The sequence below is a fragment of the Alosa pseudoharengus genome, unplaced genomic scaffold (genome assembly GCF_046254945.1).
Source record: "Alosa pseudoharengus isolate Yale_2024_CS ecotype anadromous, Long Island Sound unplaced genomic scaffold, YU_APseudo_1.1 YU_APseudo_1.1_scf_6, whole genome shotgun sequence".
NCBI lineage: Eukaryota > Metazoa > Chordata > Actinopteri > Clupeiformes > Clupeidae > Alosa > Alosa pseudoharengus.
The window spans coordinates 42,179,224-42,201,704 of NW_027468848.1; the positions used below are offsets into that span (position 1 = coordinate 42,179,224).

The 22,481-nt window shown below is 40.0% G+C and overlaps 1 protein-coding gene across 1 annotated transcript in view; it reads left to right on the top strand.

Annotated features, from left to right (window-relative positions):
- dnah10 (dynein axonemal heavy chain 10) overlaps window positions 1–22,481 on the top strand; it is a 394,370-nt gene that overhangs the window by 256,294 nt on the left and 115,595 nt on the right. The window contains exons 42-58 of the mRNA XM_076271417.1: window positions 5,647–5,860; window positions 5,948–6,067; window positions 6,162–6,307; window positions 8,657–8,809; window positions 11,881–12,141; window positions 12,240–12,412; window positions 12,530–12,623; window positions 12,716–12,883; window positions 12,979–13,167; window positions 13,323–13,494; window positions 14,617–14,820; window positions 14,940–15,020; window positions 15,191–15,388; window positions 17,539–17,700; window positions 17,877–18,051; window positions 18,623–18,804; window positions 19,039–19,175. Of these exons, the coding sequence (XP_076127532.1) occupies window positions 5,647–5,860; window positions 5,948–6,067; window positions 6,162–6,307; window positions 8,657–8,809; window positions 11,881–12,141; window positions 12,240–12,412; window positions 12,530–12,623; window positions 12,716–12,883; window positions 12,979–13,167; window positions 13,323–13,494; window positions 14,617–14,820; window positions 14,940–15,020; window positions 15,191–15,388; window positions 17,539–17,700; window positions 17,877–18,051; window positions 18,623–18,804; window positions 19,039–19,175 (2,829 nt within the window). The remainder of the gene's footprint in view (window positions 1–5,646; window positions 5,861–5,947; window positions 6,068–6,161; window positions 6,308–8,656; window positions 8,810–11,880; window positions 12,142–12,239; window positions 12,413–12,529; window positions 12,624–12,715; window positions 12,884–12,978; window positions 13,168–13,322; window positions 13,495–14,616; window positions 14,821–14,939; window positions 15,021–15,190; window positions 15,389–17,538; window positions 17,701–17,876; window positions 18,052–18,622; window positions 18,805–19,038; window positions 19,176–22,481) is intronic.

Consider the following 22,481-nt stretch of genomic DNA (forward strand, 5'->3'; position numbering starts at 1 on the left):
TTTATTTTTTAATTGTCTCAAACAACAGTTCGGATTACACTCTCCCTGAGATAATCTTGACAATGCCCACAACAAATAGGGCAAATTTGACTTCTTCACAAATGATAAAAACATTGTACCTGAACAACTATGTGCAACATAGCAGAATGTAAAGCCAACTAAAATAACAGGCATAGTGTATGACAGGCTACCCTTTTTCTGTGTTAAATGAGCCTGCATTTGTAGGATGCTTCATGAACTGTTTCTTTAACTAAAACTCAATCACCTTAATTGAATGAATGCACAAATATGAGTCACGGGTGTTTGTTTTTACAGACAAGACAGACCCTCACTCTAAACCCGTCCTTCCTCATATACAGATATCTAGGCTATATTTAACATTTATTTTATATTTGGCCTGTTATAAAATCATGTATTGAACATTTTAAGCACAGCTCAGCTTTAAGAAACTCAAATAGCCTAGATGCATGCTTAGCATTTTGTGATCATGAAGGCTACTTTCACAAACTCTTATAGTCAGCTGTCCTCTGATTTACCGATATCTAGGCGACATTTGTAATATTTGTTTTGTATTTGGCCCGTTAATGAAATAATGTGGAACAATTTAAACACAGTGTAAAACTTAAATCCCAAATTTGGAGACATCAAGGTATGTTGAAATTTACTGCAAATTCAAAACGGGATTAGTCTGGAACGGCTAACTGTACAGGGGACTGCTTTACACCTTTCTGTTCGGTAAGGTCTGCTGTTTATTCTGATATATGGTTTGTCATGTGTTAAACGAAGGGTTCTGAAGTATTCCACCGAGATGAATGGGTAGGGAGATGGACGCAAAACCTTCGGTAGAATTTATGATTAAATTGAATTATTTACTTTTCTCGCGAACCGTTCACCACAGCAATTAGCGGCTAACATCGATTAAAAGCTGAGAAAAAGCTCTTTCACGTGATACGTGTGATGTCTGTGTGATGAGTAGGATGGGTTAATTTGGACGCACTTTCTTTCTTGCGCTGTCACTTTCTCCACTGCGTAATTTGGCCATAGGCCATAGGCTAAATATATATCGCTATTAGTAGGACGCAAAGCAGAATATTTAAAGAGGCCCTATGCAACAATTTTAGCAAAAATGACCTTAATTATGCAGGTTGAGAGTCGTTCTGATGGTTCTACAACACTTTTTGGGTCGTTTGGTGGGTGCTTCATCTCCCCCTAGTGCTTCTCCGCGGAAAAACCGAATATGCAACTTTCTGGTCACGGTCGGAACACATCCGGATGTAACTCGGCGGAAATACTCGAAAATGTAGTCAGATTTAGTCAGATTGTAGTTTCTAAGAAGACTGCAAAACGGACTCCGACTTGGCTTTGTTGCTGTTGAAATTGTAAGTAGCCTACCTTTGGGTGAACTTCGTTTTTGTAATGTGATTTTTGCTCGACCGTTTTATTGTGAGCCCTATGTGTTTAGCTTGGTTTATTGATGCTAGCTCGCTAGCTATTGGGGGTTTAGCGTAGCAGTCACTTGCTACCGAAGCTGCAGGGGGAGCTATGTCGTGAATAATGCGAGCCCAAATCAGGCGAAAACCCAGAAACAGCGAAGGAATAACCAGACCTGCATAAGGCTTCTTTAAAGAAGGGGGCAAGGCCACCGTGGCCTGTAAACCTCTGATTTTCAAAGGGGCGTCACAGCCAATGCAAGGGGCTACTACGGCCACGAGCAAGTTTGTTACTGTAGCCATCCACGCTTGTTTGTATGCTTCAAGACGCAGATTGATGAGGTCATCATCTGTGCGCCGGTAAACGCTTCAGGAGCGCATAGGCACTATTTGTGTGTAACGCAAGCATTATGTTATCGGTTTTAAGGCAAAAAAAAATCCGATAACGATATTAACAGATATTACATTTTTATGCTAATATCGGGCAGATAATATCGGTTGGCCGATATTATCGGACATCTCTAGTTTATTCAAATATCTAGATACGTGTAAACAGGCCCTAAAGCAACACCAAAGCACTTCCTCTGTCGCACGCACGCTATTTGTTTATCCAGCACCGGCTTTGCAAATAACGATGTCCACAGACAAGGTAGAGTATGTTGCATGATTTTATGATGTATGATGTATTGCGACATCAGAAGCAAGTCAAATTCGTAGTCTCATTCCATCGAACTGCACATCCGCTACCCGATCTGGCAAACTTGCAGAGTGCGGTTATAGCCGATAGAGGGTCTTGAATTGAATGCAGAAGTGCCGTTCACCCTGTTACGAGTTGATGAACCACTGGAACGATTTTGGAAACTTTATTTTAAGGTACAAAAAACTCTTTGGTGTTGCTTTAAAGTGTCTGAGAAATGAGCTAGTTGAGAAGTTTATATAGTTAAATTACTTAATAGTGAATTATTGTAGTGAGGACATTTTTTTTTTAAAACAGTTGTGGACAGAGGAAACAGTTGGCGGGAGTCATAGTTGATGACAACTGAGTTGGAATGGCTGAATAGTTAAATAGTTGAGTAGTTTAAATGGTTAAATTATTTAATAGGGAATTATTGTAAAAATTGTAAATATTTTTATAAAAACTTGGATGGAATGTGCCTTATATCCTTGTAGAATGGAGAGGCACAGACAGTTGGCTTAGTTGAGCAGAAAGCAGTTGATACAGATGCAGTCAGCTTAATTGACTCTTTGAGGGGGCCTAGTTGAGCAGCTGGCAGTTGATACAGGTGCAAATCAATTTAATTAGCCCATTGTGATGTCATAGTGCCAATGCAAAGTCTATGGGGAAAAATAAGCTTGATTTTATTAACTCATTGAGTGCCAAAAACGTAATATTAAGTTTTTCCTTCCCATGCGTTGAGTGCCAAAAACGTAATATTACGTTTTTAGCTTTTTTTTTTTAATTCCGAAACTAGACACTCTAACACACCTTATATGTGATTTTGGGAACTCTGTGATGAATGGAAATTAAATATATGACGATCGAAAACTCATGAAAACGCAAAATCTGGACATTTTATCTGGACATTTTATCATAACTCGGTTGCCGCTTTGGGTCGAATCAGTGACGCATGCACGTCATCTCAAAACCAGGCCATTTTCGTGGGTCTATCACTAGGTAGCAGTCTCGCCAGGTCTCGCTGATCACTTCCCGGAAAGTTTACAGGCAACACCAGGTCTCACCTTTTAAACGAGCCATTGTATGTGTTCATAGCTATAACACAGAATATGCTGTGGCTGTACAAAAATCATCAACAATGGTCTAGATTGCTGGCACTCTAGGACAAAGCTTCCGAAAACAGCTTGGCATTCAATGAGTTAATATTTTGAAAAAGTATAAAGTTTACAGAAACGAAAAGTACATTGCACAGGTGTCATTTTCAAGACCTACTAAGAATAATAATAACAAGGAGATTTAAAGCGATGGTTCGGAGTAATTTCACCCTAGGGTCCTTTGCACCATGACCCTGAGCCAAACACCCTCCCAGAACCTGTTTTCCCTTGGTCGAACCCTGGTCGAGTAGCGCTGTCAGAAACTAATGACTGTCTGCAGGCGCTTATGGAACCTATAAAGTGTCTCGTAAATTACCCCACTAATAATGCCCTGAATGGTACAAAACTTCTACAGTAGTAGAACTATGTTCTTTACTCATAAAACGAGGCATTGAAAAGTTTGTAAGTACACCAGGAGTTTATTTAAATAACACTTGCCTGATGGATTCTACTCTCTGCTACTGTCTACCGCTGCGTCGACGTTACTTCCGTGATTTGGGAAAAGCCCGTAAAAGTCCTGGCAGGAAGCATGCATAAGGATGTAGATCCAGGAATGCACTAATATGTTGTTCGTAGTACCAGTTTGCAAAAATTATTTGTTAACACTATGTTGTAAACACTTCGCAAAAAAAAATATAAAAAACTGTATATACCAAAAAACGTTGATGTAATCGCTTCCTGCCAGGACTTTTACGGGCTTTTCCCAAATCACTGAAGTAACGTTGACGCAGCAGTAGATAGCAGCAGAGTAGCTATCAGGAAAGTGTTATTTAAATAAACTCTTGGTGTACTTCCAAACTTTTAATTATTTATTTATTTTTACACAAATTGGCAAAAAAAAACAAAAATACATAATTAAACTTTTTCACACATTGATTATATTACATTAGATTATATTTTCGTAACGTCTTTGACACATTCCGGTCATTGTACATGTTTTTAAAATGACAATAATGTTGGTTCTACTTCATGGATCCGAAAATTGTGTGATCCCTGAACCCTTCCATTTCGATAGACACCAGCGGCACCTCCGAACAACGAGTGTAAGTCCGTTAAAGTTAGTCATTTCCCTAGGGTGCGTTAGGGGCCGTGCTGCTGGAGTTCTAAGAGTTAACAAACTAGCTTTCCTCAATGAATGGTATAAGCCAGGCCTTTTACACAACCTAAATTGTAACTATGCTGGCGATCCAAATAAAATCTCCTGCGACCCAGTCTTTGGGAACCAATGCATTAAATTATTCATTACATCTGAAAGAGTGATTTATTGGGATCATACACATTATAGACCGTACTACTGTACACACAGTTATGTTTATCTGCTCTTATTGCTTGTTAAGAGAAAAAGTTACTGCAGTGATGTAAGATGACATTCCCAGTCAGTGTTTCCCACAGAATTGGATTAAATTTGTGGCGGTAGCTGACTTGGACAAGGGGGGTGGGGGGGGCGGGGTGGTATTAAGATCGTCTTGGTAGTGTATACAGTAGGTCTAATTGAGTGCCTCACATAAGACGTTCGTGAGTAACACAGTTAAAAGGCTGCTGATGTGTGAATGCAATTCATAACGTTTTCTACATAGTTAAAATAAAGGTTGTACTTCTCCTTGGGACAAGCACTTTGCACTTTGGAATTTTGGAAAACACTTTTCCATTTATATCGGGATTTTGTAAACATTCAGTGTCAGTCAATAAAATGAGCCCTTCAACGAGACAAGCAGCTGTAAGTAGGCTACGCATGCTAAATTCGACATCCAAACAGTATTCTAACGTTAGCTTTGAGATACTGCTTGATTGCATAACTTAACTTAGTTTAGTCTCTTCAATGTAGCCTACTATGTTGTGATAAGACCTTAGCAGAGTTCACTTCAATGCAGCAGTTTTGAACAAATTTGCACAGCATGGTAACGATGCTAAGCGGATTTAATAGCAATTTAGCCAGACGTCTTCTATGCAATGCTTCTATGTGGCAACAACAATCCTTCAACAATCGTGAATATTTTGTTAAATGCACATGCAGAGGAGGGGCAGCAGGCTACGAGAGAGAGCGGGGCGGGGTAAGGAAAGGCTGCGTGCGTAAATAGCGCAGCTCAATGGCAATGCAAGGATTTGATCTTATATTTAATTTAATTTCAATTAAATTAAATTAAACATAGAATATTAATATGTGGCGGCCGATTTTGATTTAATGGCGCACCGCCACAGATTAGTCAATGTATGGGAAACACTGCCAGTTATGCAGACCGGCACTGTCCCCCTTTTGCTCCCCTAGAAACAAATGATGTTGCTATTAATAGTAAGGATCTTTGATAAAATTGATGCATATCTGAGCATATGAAGCCATGTTGAAGATTGCTTGGCTGACTGTCCCTGTGTTTACCTTTTACTTCAGGTAACTCAGCTAAGCATGATGTTAGAGGCTCTACTACCTGATGGATTTAATGCTGAGGAACTGGAATGTTTCTTCCTAGAGGCACTTTATTGTTCACTAGGAGCCACTCTTCTAGACAGTTACAGGACACAGTTTGATGAATACATCAAGAAACTGTCCAGCATGACTGTGGTACATGATCCTGAAGTGCTAGCTGGACCTGGAGAGATACCTGGTGAGATGAAATACATTAAAAAGGGAAACATTTATTTACCAAAAGTTCAAAATGAAATTATGACTATTTTATTTTGCATGCACACAGGGTATTTGCCAACACTATATGATTTCCACTTTGATGTGTGCAAAAAGAAATGGGTGCCCTGGACTTCCCTTGTCACTAGCTATGTACACTGTCCTGATGTGAAGTTTATTGACATCCTTGGTAATACATTTCTTAATGCAATCTTATTGTGTCAATACCTACTGATTATTTTAGGTTTTACTTATGTCCTTTTTCTGTGCTGTTTCATTCTCAGTTCCAACTGTCGACACAACTCGTGCTAACTGGATTTTGGAACAAATGGTGAAGATAAAAAGGCCCGTGGTGTTGGTGGGGGAGTCTGGCACCTCTAAAACAGCCACCACACAGAACTTCCTTAACAGCCTCAATACTGATACCACAGTGAGAATGATACACTATCCAACATGTTTTAATTATTCAGCTCTTATTGCTTTGCAAAATTAAGCTTATGCCACAAATTAGTAATAGTGTCACGATTTCAGTCTTAAGCCGAAAATCGATTGAAATTACATCTCGATCTTGAACTTCGAAATCAAATGTAGAATCGACGATGCAGCCACATTCCCAATGTCACGTCCAGCATACATGCCAAGAGACCAAAAAAACACACGTGTTGAACTGCAGCGCGTTATCTACTCTAACTTCTAACTTCAACTAAAGCTGCAACCAGTTAAAAAAAATAAACACATAAACCGAACTCGAAGCCTCTTCTACTCTGAAATATCTAGTATGGAACTAGGCTATTTTGTCATTCATTTACGTCAGTTAACGCTAACTTACTAAACTTAGCAAGTACAAAGAAGCTCTAGTTAGAGTCCAAAATTAGGCTTAGGCTACTTTAAGGCATAACATGCAATATTCCATGAACACCTTGTGTCTCTTTGGAGTGTGCTGAAACAATCAAATTATTGTTCTGTGTTTCATTTCATGTTCACGTCTATATTTAATAACTGTTCTGTTTAAGGTAGACTAAACATGAAATCTAGGCTACTTCTGTCTAAACTTTTGAGAGGGATAGAGACAATGAGTGTAGCACAGCACACACATCATTTATTTTAAAGGGTGACATGGAATGATTGAACGGGGTATTTATCCTTGTTCTGTGATATGACATATAGACAACAACATTTTGTTTCCTAAAGCTTCCTAAAAACCCTATGTCAGAAAGCTATGGCAGGGTGGGGCATTTTCAATGCGTGGTTTGTCACCTATTTGGCATCCTTTGACGCTGATTGGCTGCCTTTGCTGCCACTCAAAAGAATGTAACTTTGCTGGCTTCGGAACACGGACAAACCAACTTTTTACAGCTATGGCCCATTCACAGATTCAGCCTTATACTCTAATGCATATGCCCGGAGGCTGTTTGTGTCTTGGGCTGACGGTAGCCTACCGATCGAGCAGAACGAAAATAGAACCGTTTCAACTAGGCCTATTTGGAATAATATGAGCATCTAAATAGACAGAGGCAGCTCGCTCAAAGGCTGATGCTTAGCCTATATGTTTTGTATTAAAAGTCGAAATGTCTTAGGACAACAGTTGGAATACAAACGTTACAAATGTTTCCCATTACCAATGTCTCGGAGACAGCTAGGCTACTTTCATGTTTTCGCACCAGGCGAAACATATTCACAAACTAAAGACGCAGATGCCGACATGCCATCGTCTTAGCGTGAGCATGGCAACAACTTGGCAACAACTGATTCAGCTAAAGCTTGGCCAAGGGGGTAATCCATGCTTCGAAGTTTGATGCCAAGGGTTCTAACCATGCCTCCACATTTTACGAGTTCGGAGTGACACACAAACGTGAAGGGCACTACATACACTTGACCATCAATAAACTTTCTCATCCAATAAAAGCTTACTATATATTGCTACTGTAAGACCGCCAATGCAATCACTTTAGACCAACCTTCTTAGTGTAGGCTAGGTGTTGAAATTAGATTGACCACTGTCCACTCCTCACTCACCAGGTGCTTATGTGGAAACTGTGTTCGCATGCCCATAGAGAGAGAAAATGTAGTATGCTGCCAGGAAATACAACCAGTGCTAACACTTTAAACAATTCCATACAGATGTACAAATACATCTGTACATACCAAAGTTTCAGTATGGCCTATCTTAATGTAGTGGGAATCTGATTAAAAATGAACAGCATCTCGTGCATTTCTTTCAGTAATGAAAAGTTTGCACACCGCTTGCACAGCCTGAAAGGGCACACCTTGGAACGTCGTGAACACTGCTGCAATCTGCTTGCCGTATATAGGGGTGTTCTTGAATGCGGATATACTACCGTTATTTAACAAAGACTAGGTAAAACGGTTTTTGATTCTCTGTCACCTTTAAACATAGAGCGAGTGCATTAGTGTCTTTTAGTGCCTGGAAGGCTATAGGCTAACTTACAATATGATAAGGCTTATGTGTTATGAATATGAGATACTTTTCAAGCAGAGGTGAAGGTGAAGAAATTTGCTGGATCAGCAGGTAAGCTGGGACGGGAATGCCACTCGCCCAAGTTCCAGGTTCGGTAGTGGAAACTGCCACACATACACCATTACACCATACAAGAGGACCAGCATTTTGAGTATTTGTTATATTTGCATTGATTTAGCTTTATTTAAATCTATGTGATGTCACTTTGGTACATACAAGTGTAAGTGAAAACGTGAACATTTACTTACCCATGAACATTGAAAATTGTTTGAATGTCCATATGTGTATATTTTTCCACAGATGATGCTGACAATAAATTTCTCATCAAGGACCACATCAACGGATGTTCAAAGAAATTTGGAGGCCAGTGTAGAGAAAAGGACTAAGGATACATATGGTCCTTCTATGGGGAAAAGGTTGTTGGTATTCATGGATGATCTTAACATGCCACTGGTGAGTTATACATTTACCAGTATCAGTGTTTTATAGTCTAGGGTAGTTTCACAGTCAGGGTAAACACTTGATGTTATCCACATACAGATCTATGTACCTCACAGAGGTGGAAAAAGTATGAAAATATTGTACTCAAGTAAAAGTACCAGGGGGGTACCAGAACAACCAGTTTTACCAGAGACTTTCTAATGAGGAGACAGCACTCAAAATATCCTCCATAGTAATGCATGGGGTTAGTTTGTAACACCAATATGGCAGTTGTCTACACATATCACAACCCTTCCGCGGCAAAACGTCGACATGCGAATACATTGAACCAATCTTGTGGTGTGTTGTGAATACATTGAGCCAATCATGTGGTGAGCTGTGAAGACATCGTGCCAATCATCTGTTGTGATCTCGCCGCTGGAGCAAGATTGGTGTCGTGAAGCCTTACGCACACGCATTTCTGCAGAAATAGATGCCCGATAAGTGCCCAAAAAGCGTTGCAATATGGCCGCAGAGTGGATGTACTTGCCTAAAAGGACTTTGGTCCTAGCTCGAGTTGCTGCAGCCAGCAGCTAAGGCAGCCATGTTCATGCTCGCAGTGTGTAGCGCTGTAGCTGCAGCAACTCGAGCTAGGTAAAACCTATTGTTTCAGTTTTGTTCATACCGACAGTACTCGGTGACGTTGAAAAATGTCAAAAATGTGGAGTTCTCCTTTAAGTTTGAGCAGTAGTTGATTTTCGAAGTTAGTTGCACTCATCCTTGGTCACTTTGCAGTGAACAGTAATCCAGCACAACTGAAAAGCCCCTGCAGGCAGCTGAGGCAGGCAGGCCAATGTTGAGTTGCAGATAGTTTTTTTATATTTGGAAACGAGCAGAAGGTTCAGCAGATTAAAGGGCGTCGAACTGGGGGTGAAAGTGGGAAGTATAGGGCCCCAATGGAGGAGAGGGCCCTTGAAAAGTGGAATACGGTGGGCACAACATTTTCACCAGGCATTAGTAATAACTCAGGTAATCCACACATTAAAAATCCAAACAAGTCCATTAGTCATGTGTAATGAAGTGGAATAACACAGGGGAAAAGTATTGAACACGCTAAGAAAAGGCACTAAGGCAAGGAAAGGGAAGGAGCGAGCTGGAATCTGTAAGTAGTTAGAGAGTACTTATCCTTTCTATCTGTGCAAATTAATATAAGCTTGGTTAGTAGCCTAGGTGTCACACAAGAAACATTTCATGATGGATAAAAGCAAAAAGCTCTCCAAAGACCTTTGCAACGTTATTGTTGCAAAACATATCAATGAAACTGGTTACAGATGCATTTCAAAGCTTCAGAATCTTCCAGTAAGCAGCATGGGAGCCATTATCTGCAAGTGGAAGGAACATCACTGCATCATCAACCGGCCATATTTATGACCAGGGAGTCAGAAGGATAGTCAATTCCAATAGCCAAGGACCACTCGGAGAAAGCTCCAGAAAGACTTGAAGGCAGCCAATTCAATTAAATTCAATTAAACAGTTCTGGAAGTAACTAAAGATCAGGATTCACAAGAGGGACCCCTGGAATCTGTTTAGAACAATGGGCCAATATCACACCTGATACTGTGACTAATAAGTTTTGTCATACAGGAAATGTCTTGAAGCTGTCATTACAAACAAAGGCTTTTCCACAAAGTATTGAAGAAATTTCAGTAGGCACGTTCAATACTTTTTTCCTGTGTCATTCTACTTTATTACACATAACTCTTATGTTGGGATTTTTTGTTAACGTGGTGAACATTTTGAATAGACTCATTGGAAGTTTAGGCTAATTACTGAAAAAAACATTTAAGCGTTCAATACTTATTTCCACCATATATTTATTTTACCTGAATATTTTAACTTCCTTCCTTTTAACTTCCTTCCTTACTTTAAATGTCAAAATGAATGTCAGACGAAATTTAAAGTTTGACTGACTGTGATTTTGTATACAACATAGTGAAAACTGTCTAAGGTCATTGTCACTCTCTCTTGCTAAAGAGCTAAATGGTTTAGTCCGCCTGCACGATTCATAAGGTAGTCTATCTTTTGTTTATTTAGTTGAGCATCGCTAGTAGGCCTAGTGGACCGCTAATTGTTGTGCTGCTGGTGCAATGTCTTTCTCCAAGGAAGCCAAGTCAGGTTACCAAAAACAAAGGCCAAAACAGGAAAAAGAGATATTAAAATAAGGGGAAACAACTGCTAATAAACTTCTTTCCAAAGAAAGGTGAGCACAAACGTCAAAACACGAAATCCCATGGGGTTTGCTTGAATATCTCCGCAATCATTAGAGCTAAAACGAACTGAGACAACCCATTGAAATAGCGGAAAATACATACACATGTAATCTGATGCATCTCGTGATCCAGCTCCATCTCCATCACTTTCAGAAAGACTGCATGGCGCCAGCTTGATTCATGTCCTGTTGTAGGCTAGCCTACATCAGAGCCCGTTTATTAGACATTCTCTGCCTACATGCTGATCATTATCACTAGGCTAGTGGTTTAAGGCGCAATTTTTTTCTCTCCCTTCCTGTTTTCGTTAGTCTTAACTTTTTTTTTTTTTACTCAAGTAACGGATAGGATTTTTGATGTAGCGAAGTACAATACTTCACTCAAAATGTAATCAAGTAAAATTTAAAATACCGATTTTATAAACTACTTAAAAAATACAAAATACACAGAAAAACTACTCAATACAGTAACATGAGTAAATGTATTTCGTTACTTTCCACCTCTGGTACCTCAAAATATGTGATTATGTTGGATAATTCTTAACTGTAAAAAACTTGACTGTGGGCAGAAAACTGGACCACACTTTAGTTAGTTTGTAAAACTAAAATAATATCTAAGGCTGAAATAGGATGAGTGAAAAATTCTCACAGGATTTGAACAGAAATATTTTACACCTTGGTTTTGGGACTCATTCATGATATAGACAAGGTTGACAATAGGAACAAAATCGGTGACAGTGCAGCAAGTCTTTCGACCCAGGAGTCCAAGTGGAAAAAAAGTTGTTTTGTGGTTTAAGTGGTTCTGAAAATCTCTGTTCATGTGTATGTATGTTTTAAGGTGGATGAATATGGTACGCAGCAGCCCATTGCTCTTCTAAAGTTATTACTGGACCGTGGGGGCATGTATGACCGTGGAAAAGAGCTGAACTACAAGATCCTTAAGGACCTGGGCTTTATTGCTGCCATGGGCAAGGCTGGAGGTGGCCGTAATGAAGTCGATCCACGTTTCATTTCTCTCTTTAGTGTATTCAACATACCCTTCCCTGCAGAAGAGGCCTTACATGTCATATATTCCTCGATACTCAAAGGCCACACCAAGGTGATCTGTGCTAACATTTACCTTTGAAGTAACACTCTTCTTGTCAAATATAGATATTCATATTATATTTAATTTGATTACTTTGCCTCCCATATTAGTCATTTGAGGAATGCATCCAGAAAATGTGTGATAAGTTGACCTTTTGCACCTTGGAGCTGTACAAAATGATTGTTAAAGGTCTTCCACCCACACCCTCCAAGTTTCATTATATTTTCAACTTGAGAGATCTCTCTAGGGTCTACAGTGGTTTAACTCTGACCAATGCTGAGAGGTGTGTATACTCTCAGCTGCTCTTATGTTTTTTTTCCTCACATTCACATAATTATGCAAATATTTTTTAATAATTGACATCATAGTTGATCATCACTCATCACTCATTACTTTACAGATTTCTTACAGTCACCCAGTTTGTCCGTGTGTGGAGAAATGAATGTCTCAGAGTGTTCCATGACAGACTCATCAATGAAACGGATAAAACACTTGTGAGTCTCTCTCCATACTGAGTATTTTCAGTGCTGAGCTTAGTAATTGCAAGCAGTTAGGTTTGAAGATGCATTGTACATTGTCTGTACAGGTTCAGAATCATGTAAAGACACTGATAGAAGAACACTTCGCAGCAGACCTGGAGTCAGCTATGAGAGATCCTATCCTTTTTGGCGATTATAGGGCAGCCCTAACTGAGGCTGAGCCTCGTGTCTATGAGGACATCCAGGATTATGACGCTTCCAAAGCATTGTTTCAGGTGAAGGAAATAAAAAGAATAAATGTTAGAAAGGAAACACTGCCAGAATTAATACATGCTAGAAAGAAAACTTTATACATGTAACTTTGCTGCAGGAAATTCTGGAGGAGTATAATGAATGCAAGACCCGAATGAACTTAGTTTTGTTTGACGATGCATTGGAACACCTGACCCGAGTACACCGTATTATCCGTATGGACCGCGGGCATGCCCTCTTGGTTGGGGTGGGTGGATCAGGCAAGCAGTCACTTACCAAACTGGCTGCCTTTACTGCGGGATGTGAGGTATTGTATCATAATGTATCTTATTTTAAGTAAAAGCTTAATCAATATAACCATACTTGCTTTATTCTGTGTATCATACTGTATCTGATTGTAATGCTACTAATCAAGTTTTGGAGTATTGGGATCATTTATTTGGTGTTTTTCTATGTCTTAAGGTATTTGAGATTGTGCTGAGCAGAGGTTACTCTGAGACCACCTTCCGTGAAGATTTAAAGACTTTGTACCTGAAGCTTGGTATTGAGAACAGGAAAACTGTTTTCCTCTTTACTGATGCTCACGTGGCTGAGGAGGGTTTCCTGGAGCTCATAAACAATATGCTGACCTCAGGTAGTTATGATATACCATGTCTTGGGGTTTAAACAATTCCATAGTTTATTTGTTTAATTTTACTAAATATCATACTTATTGTGATGAAGATGTCATCTCCATGTGAATATTAGATGTGAAGCCCTGTAGTCAGTTTCACTTTGTGCACTATTCCTTTATCCACTACCACTACCTACAAGCTTGTAAAGTGGTTATTACAGCATCCTACACTATTATTGCCACCACTGGTGTTGTAATAAATTCACCTCTTGGTGAATCAGCTCTCGCTGAAAATGGGAAAAATCTTCTTACCCTTTGGCAAATTATTCAAAAATATATTTTTTTAAGATAATCACACCTACTATCGGTGATCCTGTGGGCCTTCTCTGACACACCCGTCCCAAGGAGGTGTGCAAAAGCACTCAACGTTTTCAAGATAATCACACCTGCCACAACTCTTGGCACCCCTAGAAAATGTTACAAACAAAATGTATTTTGCAACATTTTATTTTATGTTAATCAGAGTGTATTATGGACTTTCAATATAAAAAAGTAATCCATGACTTCCTGTTTCACCTGTATAAAAAATAAAGTAATATAGAGGTCAAAACCCTCTTCATGGGAAAGATATGAGAGTATACACAAGGTAAATGTGTTCCGTAAGTAAAGGAAGGGCTAGAAAATAAAAACAACAGTTACTCAGCTGAAAGTAGAGTGGCAGTAGTAAGGACACCAGTGGTAGATTGGCAAGGCCTGCTAAGAATTCTTTGAAAGTCTAAACGTTTTTAAAAAGTAAAAAAATGTATGTATTCATCGATAATATTTTAGTTTACTGTTAATTATCTGTCTGCGTATTCACACTATCCTCTCTTGTTTCCTACTCCTAACACATTTAAACATAGTTTAATTGCATGAAACTAGGTAGGAGAGAAGATTTTATTCAGTCATTTTTGTTCTTTGTGATGCACAAAGCACGATTATGATGATGATGATGATGATGATAAGTATTTTATCGAATTCATGATCAATGTCTGTCTATGGATGCATTAATTTTCTAATGGCAAAAAAGATTTGGTCTTGATGACCAATCAATATCAAACATTCTTTTTTTGTTGTTTTTTTTTCCTCTTTTTTTTTTTGAAGGGATGGTTCCGGCTCTGTTCTTGGATGATGAGAAGGAGTCTGTGTTGGGACAGATCCGTGATGAGGCCATGAAGATGGGAGTTGGTCCATCTAAGGAAAGTGTGTGGCAGTATTTTGTAAACAAGAGTGCCAACAATCTTCATGTTGTCTTAGGAATGTCTCCAGTTGGGGAAACCCTTAGAACACGGTGCAGGAATTTTCCAGGTACAAGTATATGCATTGAGTTTGTTTATTTATGTCATATAGGTGAAGGATAATCTGAGGTATTCATTGTTTTGGTGATCATTTAATATTTATCATACTCTGTTTCTGCTGTATCTCAGGTCTTGTGAATAACACAGGCATTGACTGGTTCCTACCATGGCCTCCTCAAGCATTACATGCTGTAGCACAGACTTTTTTGGGTATGTCTTTAAGAAATTCATACCATGTGGGTTACAAATTATTAGTTGTCTCACCAAATCCACCATAGTCAGTTTAAGCTTTCATAAGGTTTCTGTATACTGTACATGGTCATTGATGTTTGCAACTGAACATTTTCTGTATCCATTTGAACCACCATATTCTCCCGTAGGTGAGAATCCCATGGTTCCAGATTCACATGTTGAGGCAGTCATAGGTCATGTGTGCATGGTGCATGCCTCTGTGGGAGATTACAGTAAGAAGTTCCTCCAGAAGCTCCGCCGTAGTAACTATGTTACTCCAAAGAACTACCTTGACTTCATCAACACCTACTCCAATTTGCTGGAAGACAAAGACAAATACATTCTGGGTAAGACATTTTCTCAGTTAATGTTTTTTTTCAGTAAATTTCCAAGTGAACTGAATTTAACTGTAAGAGGACCATTAGCTTTTGTTCAAATAGGTTTAAACAATGATTACGGAACATTATTGTAATTCTTTTGGACATTATCAAATCTGTCATCTATGTATGTTTTCTATTTGTGTATTTATGTTTTCCAGTTTTTCTATTTGTGTATTTCCAGTTTTTCTATTTGTGTATTAAATGTTTTCCAGTTTTTTCCAGAAAGTATTTCTTATATTGCTTGGTATGTTAATATGTTGCTGATCGGATTATGAATGGGCACAGCAACACAGTGGAATGACTAAAGAACTTGTAGGTAATTGTTGGTATCTGTAGAGGCCCGCAACAAGGGTTTGCGGTTTGTAGGGTTATGTTGCTGATCGGTAGCCTCGTGAGACCATCCTAGAGAAAATTTGGAGCAGTTCGCCAAACGAACGGCCAATCAGCGTTGGTGTTGAGGCAGGTTTAGGTGTGACGCAATGAACAACATGGTGGCAACAACAGATGAGATGTAGCTATCGCGTACGTTTTATCCTAATTAGAAAGTATTCCTGGGGACGCTGTGAAGCTATGAGTCTCAGGCATGCAGCTGGGAGGAATGAACGACACAGACATCCTCCACGGCAGATTCCAGTCCGTAATGGAGGAATATACTTTCTTCAGAAGTGTAGGGCCTACCATGAAAACTTGATGGGGATTGTCGTTGATGAGGTTCATGTCACATACAAACGTTAGTTACGTTACCTAACATAATTGTATGTTAAACGAAGGCATTAGAAGAATACTGTGTTCATCTGATTGGTTGATTTGGCCCGTCGATAACCAACATAGGTGGTGATAGACAGATGGTTTATCCAATCAGCTAACCAGTATTTTTGCCCCTTCCCAAAAGTTCTCCAACGGAAAGTTCCCAGATGGACATGCAGAGCAAATGCGAAGCATCCATCTGGTGGAGTCAGGTTAGCTAATCGGATCATAAACAGCCACAGCAAAGAAAAGAAATGACCAAATAATTTTCTGCTAACTGTTGGTGCCCGAATTGAGGAATTGCGGTTTGTCTGGTTATGTTGCTGATCGGATCATAAGCGGCCACAGCAATGAAGAGGATCAAATCATTTGGCGGTATTTGTTGGTAGAGAACCCATCATGAATGTGGAGGGGGCTGGGTCTGGGATGCCAGATACCACTGTTGAGCCTTCTGGAGGTGTTGAAGGTGGGCCTAATTCAATAAAATGCCCATGAAGGGGGTGCCTGATAACCCCAGTGAAATGCTCTTGGAGGCTGTTGGTGATGTTTTTGTTAGTGATTTGTTAGTGATTTTAGTTTTGATGGTAAATAGGCTTGGTTGTTGATTAGCCGCTGTGTGAAATCCCCTACCTATTGCACTAGGAATTTAACATTGAGATTGTTGTCCTGGTACATTCATATGCTAGATTCATTACACAAAAGTGATTTATTTCAAGTCTTTTTGTTCTTTTGTTTTAGTCTTGATGATTACAGCTCTCAGCTCATGGAAATCAAATCTCAAAATGTTAAAAAAAAAATATAAAAAAAGAGTTTATAATACTGAAAAATAATTAACTATTCTGACTAATCTGAAATAGCTAATTTATGCACTCAATACTTTGTTGGGCCGTCCTCTGCATATATGCGATGCGGCATGGAGGCAATCGGCCTGTGACACTGCTAAGGTGTGCCCAGGTTGCTTTGATAGCGGCCTTAAACTTGTCTGCATTGTTGTGTCTGGCATCTTTCATTTTCCTCTTGACAATACCCTATAGATTCTCCAGGTTCACGTCAGGCAACAGTTGGCTGGCCAACCAAGTACAGTATGCCATGGTCAGCAAACCAGTTTATAGTAGTTTTGGCATTGTGGGCAGGTGCCAAGTCCTGCTGTAAGACAAAATCAGCATCTCCACAGAGCTTGCCAGCAGATGGAGGCATGAAGTGCTGTACAATCTCCTGCTTGACAGCTGCATTGTTTCTGGACTTGATAAAACACTGTGGACCAACATCACGGCACCCCAAATCATCAGAGGGTTAAAGAGACATATAGAGTATTGTGATTTACGTTTCTCAACAGAATGATTTATCTTTCCTGTGTGTTTGTATTATAGCTCAGTGTAAACGCCTTGAGGGAGGTTTGGATAAACTTGAGGAAGCTAGTGGACAACTAGCTGAACTCAATACCAAGCTTGCAGAGCAGAAAGTTGTGTTGGCTGAAAAATCCAATGCGTGTGAGGTATTACTACAGGAGATCTCCACTAACACTGGTGTCGGTCAGTATGGTGTGGGTATGGGTATTGCCACACAGTTTACTCTTAATTGTTTTATTCTAAGCATATTGGCATGCTGTCATTGAACCACATAAGCTAAATAACTATTGAATTGGCCTGTGGTTGGTTGACTGGTTGAGTTTACAGACTTAAATAAAGAAAGGTTTTGTTCAATGCAGCTGAGGAGAAGAAAAAACTGGCAGAGGACAAAGCTAAAGAGATTGAGGAGCAGAACAAGGTGATTGCAGTGGAGAAGAAAGATGCAGAGAGCTCTCTGGCTGAAGCCTTGCCAGCCTTGGAGGCTGCTCGCATTGCTTTGCAGGACCTTGACAAATCTGATGTTACTGAGATCAGGTAGGAGTCACATCCCTGGAGTCAATATTCCATGATGAAAATATTCTGTCTGGGTTTTTAGAATAATCATTGATCCTTTTAAAGTTCCGTTAAGCTGCTCGAGCAAGCCACTCGAGTTCACTTGCGTGTCGTGCCTAACATCGCCCCTTAGCTGTTGTAAAATCAGTGTAACCTACGGCCTCTCGGGGCTTATTGCTTAAATAAAACATTAATAAAAAAATGCTCGTGGGGTGTTTTCTACTGTCATTTATTTCTGCATGTTTGCACCGCTATGAGGGTGAAGTTAGTCCGTGAACACTTCAGTGAGGTGTGTTTAACAAACGAGACCATCTAATTCAATGACAATTCATGGGGTGGTTATGACTGCGTTGGGGGGGGGGATCACGAGGTCTATATGCAGAAAAGAGCTACAAAACTCATTCACTAATTCTCTATAGTTATTTAAAAAGTTCTCACGCAGTTAGTAGATCATTTATGTCTTCATTTGACCACTATCAGCTGTTGCTTTAATGTTGCTTTTTAACATGGTCAACATGGCCGTTTGCTTTGCATTCTCACTCTGTATGTACAGATCCTTTGCCAAACCACCTAAACAGGTGCAGGTGGTATGTGAGTGCATCCTTGTTATGCGTGGCCACAAGGAGATCAATTGGAAAACAGCTAAGGGTATGATGTCCGAGGCCAACTTCTTGCGTTCTCTGATGGAAATGGATTGTGACTCTATCAGTGCTAGCCAAGTCAAGACTGTTCGAGGTGAGATACACTCAGAATAGTTGAGTTTCCTTGAGGTGGTGATTGTTATGTAAACACATAGAGCCATGCCTTTGTATAATATTACAGCAGTTACTGTTATGAACACAACTGTACATGCTTTTATTTTAGTACAGATAAATGTAGCGTTTGTATAGGTATGTATGACAGAAGGGCTTCTTATGTTGGAGCAAATCTACCATGTTTTTTTGGTTGTTTGTTCACATTCTCCACCAGGCTTCTTGAAACATCTAAACACCAGCTCTGAGGAAATGCAGGCCATCAGTAAAGCTGGTTCAGGGATGCTGAAGTTTGTGGAGGCTGTCATGGGCTACTGTGATGTTGCCAGAGAGATCAAACCAAAGCGAGAGAAGGTGAGAAACTACCAATCAATTATAACAGATGTGTGAAGATTACAACTGGTTGAGATAAAAAAAAAAAAATAATTGTGATGCAATTTTTATTCAGAATAAGCTTTTGATCTCACTTATTCAACGTCAGACGTCAGTACGTGTTCAGTTGGTGGTGAGACGGAACGAGAGAATTTTGAAATGGGTGTACCGCCCAGCGTTAAGTCAACATTGTAGCAGGTTTCTGGCTTATCTGTATTTATGAATGCAAACACTAAGAAAATCAGACCTACACTAGTACAACCAACATGTTGCAGCATGTAATTACAGTGGGCATTGCTTCGATTTGCCCAGCTTCCCTCGTGGTCCGCGTGCGGGATTACGCGGTATCACGCGACTTTAATTTGTATTTTTCCAGTGACACTGTAACGATGCTGCAACAACCCAAACAACCGGCAGATGTGAGCAGGGTGTCTCGTAAAAAGAAATGGAGCCTGGAAAACCCTACACAGACTTCACTACAGACTTTAGGAGACTGGTTTAGAAATAGTGAATCCCGTTTGCAGCCATAGAAGAAACGCAGGACAAATGAAACATTCCGGTTTTCTCCGAGTGCAACGATGATAGACAGACATCATTTGGACAAAATATAGAGCATATTAACCTCCGTTGCTCAGCCAAATGCCTTCCTGTTACGTCCTGTTATCACGGAGTTACAGGCGATAAACGATTTTTGATGGTCACAAGTTTACTTCATTAGCGGTTTATTTTTTTGATTATTAAAGAGTGTTTTTTCATTTAAAGGTTTGACTTCGTGCTTATTCAGTAGAGCAGCGGTTCCCAAACTTTTCCCCCCGCGTACCACCGCCTACATTCCGACTCGGCTCGCGTACCCCCACCATCCGACACATAAACACATAAAAACGTAACGCATTCTATAATCCCCCCCCCGCGTTGACAATATTTGTCCGTTTCCCGGTTTTAGGTGCGTGCATTTGGTCAGTTAAAAAGTTATGAAAAGTAGCCTGCATAGTAGCCTAACTACATCCACATACAATATCTTATAATAGGCCTACAGTACAACAATGCCTGACAAGGATATATTCGTTTGGACAACATTAGGCTATACAGCCTAGAAAGGCTAAACTTAGGCTACCTTTAGTTTGTTAAATGTAAAGCCTAGCTTAATGTTACCTTTCTTGCCCATCTGAAATAACTCCTAGCTTTGCTCCTTCCCTCCTTTCTGTTTTTGTTGTTTTCAAAAACCTGTTATATCCGCGAAACTTTCCCCCCACGGACCACGGACCATCCAACGCATTCAAAAGTAACGCATTCTATTAGCTATTCCAGGCGTCATGTTTAATAAGCTGCCCTTTTTTTGATGAACACATACAGAGTTTATAAATTATATCCTTTAATTTCATGTTTCCATATCATTATGACCTGATTCGAAATTATGTATTTATTCATGAATTAATTACAAAAGATTTAAAATTTAAATTTTACACCTGTCCGCCATAGCCCTTTGCATCTCGCGTACCCCCTAGAAGCAGCTCACGTACCACCGGGGGTACGCGTACCACAGTTTGGGAATCCCTGCAGTAGAGCATTTAGTGCTCTCCCCAATCCCAGACGTTCACATGTTTGTTTGTAATGGATGCAACCGCGAGATACGCGCTTGACGGCAATGAGTTGTTAACAGACATGAACCAAGACATATAGCCCAGCAGCAATCTAGGGACTGTTCGTTATTTAGGGATCCGGAGGGATTTTGAGTGCTTCAGTCAAAAGTTGCATGACCCTCCTAGAAATTGTTCAATGACCCTCCGACAGAATTGTCAAAAAAGACATGACCCTCCCCTGCCAATTGTCGCTGTCTTCCGCCCGCACTTTGCGCCACGAAGACACACTGTGATAACGTTCTTAAATCAATCTTTCCCGGGAGCTTGCATGCTACCAGTCCTTCCTTTTCAAATGTGTTGCACCTGTTTGCACAATTTCACAAATAATCATATGTGATTAATAATGTGACAAATAATCCCTGTGCAAGGGGACCGAAACAATGCATGCCATCTTTTTCAGTGTTTATCACGTATTTTAACTTTCCCCCCACTGTCTTGCAGTTTTAATATTTTCCCGTAGAATATCCCATATTTTAATACTCTCATAACATTATCCCTGCCATCGGGCCTGTCTCTGTGTTGCCCTGTTGCTACCCCCTTACCCTTCCAACAAAACAGATGTCTTCAAATCAGTGATGTTAACCTATTTAAGTTTAACGGCCTGATTGTCGCGAGAGCACGATTCATTGGCGCTTGCATATTCGGCCGTATGTCTACGTGCGCACCTGCCTACCATCAGGCTACTCAGCTACTAGAGAAAGAAAGAAAGAACTCTGCACTGTAGACCCTAAACTGGCTATTTATATTACTTGGAACGTAACACATTTTTGTTTGCGCAGGAGAGAGAATGACAGCGATTAACAAATTGCACTTGTTGCTGTTTACCAATAAATACTATATATTTTTGCAAACAACAAAAACAGAAAGGATGGAGACAGCAAAGCTAGAGATTGGGCAGGAACAAGGTCAATTGGTAGATATGCTTGTCGTTAGGAGCTGGATGTGGATGCATGAAGCACAAGTATGCTTAACTAGTGTTAAGCATGCACGCTGTTTAACGTTATACGGTATACTAAAAGTAAGCCAAAGGTAAATGTAGCCTGTGTAAAGTTGACCAAATTACTGTAGTATAGGATGTTAGGCGTGAATAAAGTAGGCTACTTTGTTGCTACAACCATTCCGACGTTAATGGGGACGATGTTGACATTTTCCCGTATTTTGGGTGAGAAACCCGGGGCATCTACCTTATTTTCAATGTTCAATGTTGACAGCTATGGAACGAAGAGAACGTAATATGGCGCCAGAAATCACATTCCTTCTAGAACCTTTGCTAGTGCCTATGTCCCTCAATCTCCATTGAGTCTCTACGAAAGCCGCAGCATGAGGCCTTTATCTTGCTACTCTGCAAGAAAGAAGGAAATGAGGGGTAAACGTGGTGTGCAGAGAGGGGTGCCCGAAGTGTGGTGCATTCCATAAATACCGAACGGTCCCCTATCTAAAATAACACATACTTGAAGTACCATTCATGATATGTTGTCAAATATTGATGTCGTGGGAAGTTTACATAATTTAAGCTGTAGGATGTTTCATTCGTCCCCCATGCTGTTTCATTTGTCCCAGCCAGGAGGGACGACTGAAACAAAACACACGTTCGACTTCTCCTTTAATAACTCTTGAACGGTTTTGTTCAGAGCTATACATGCAACTG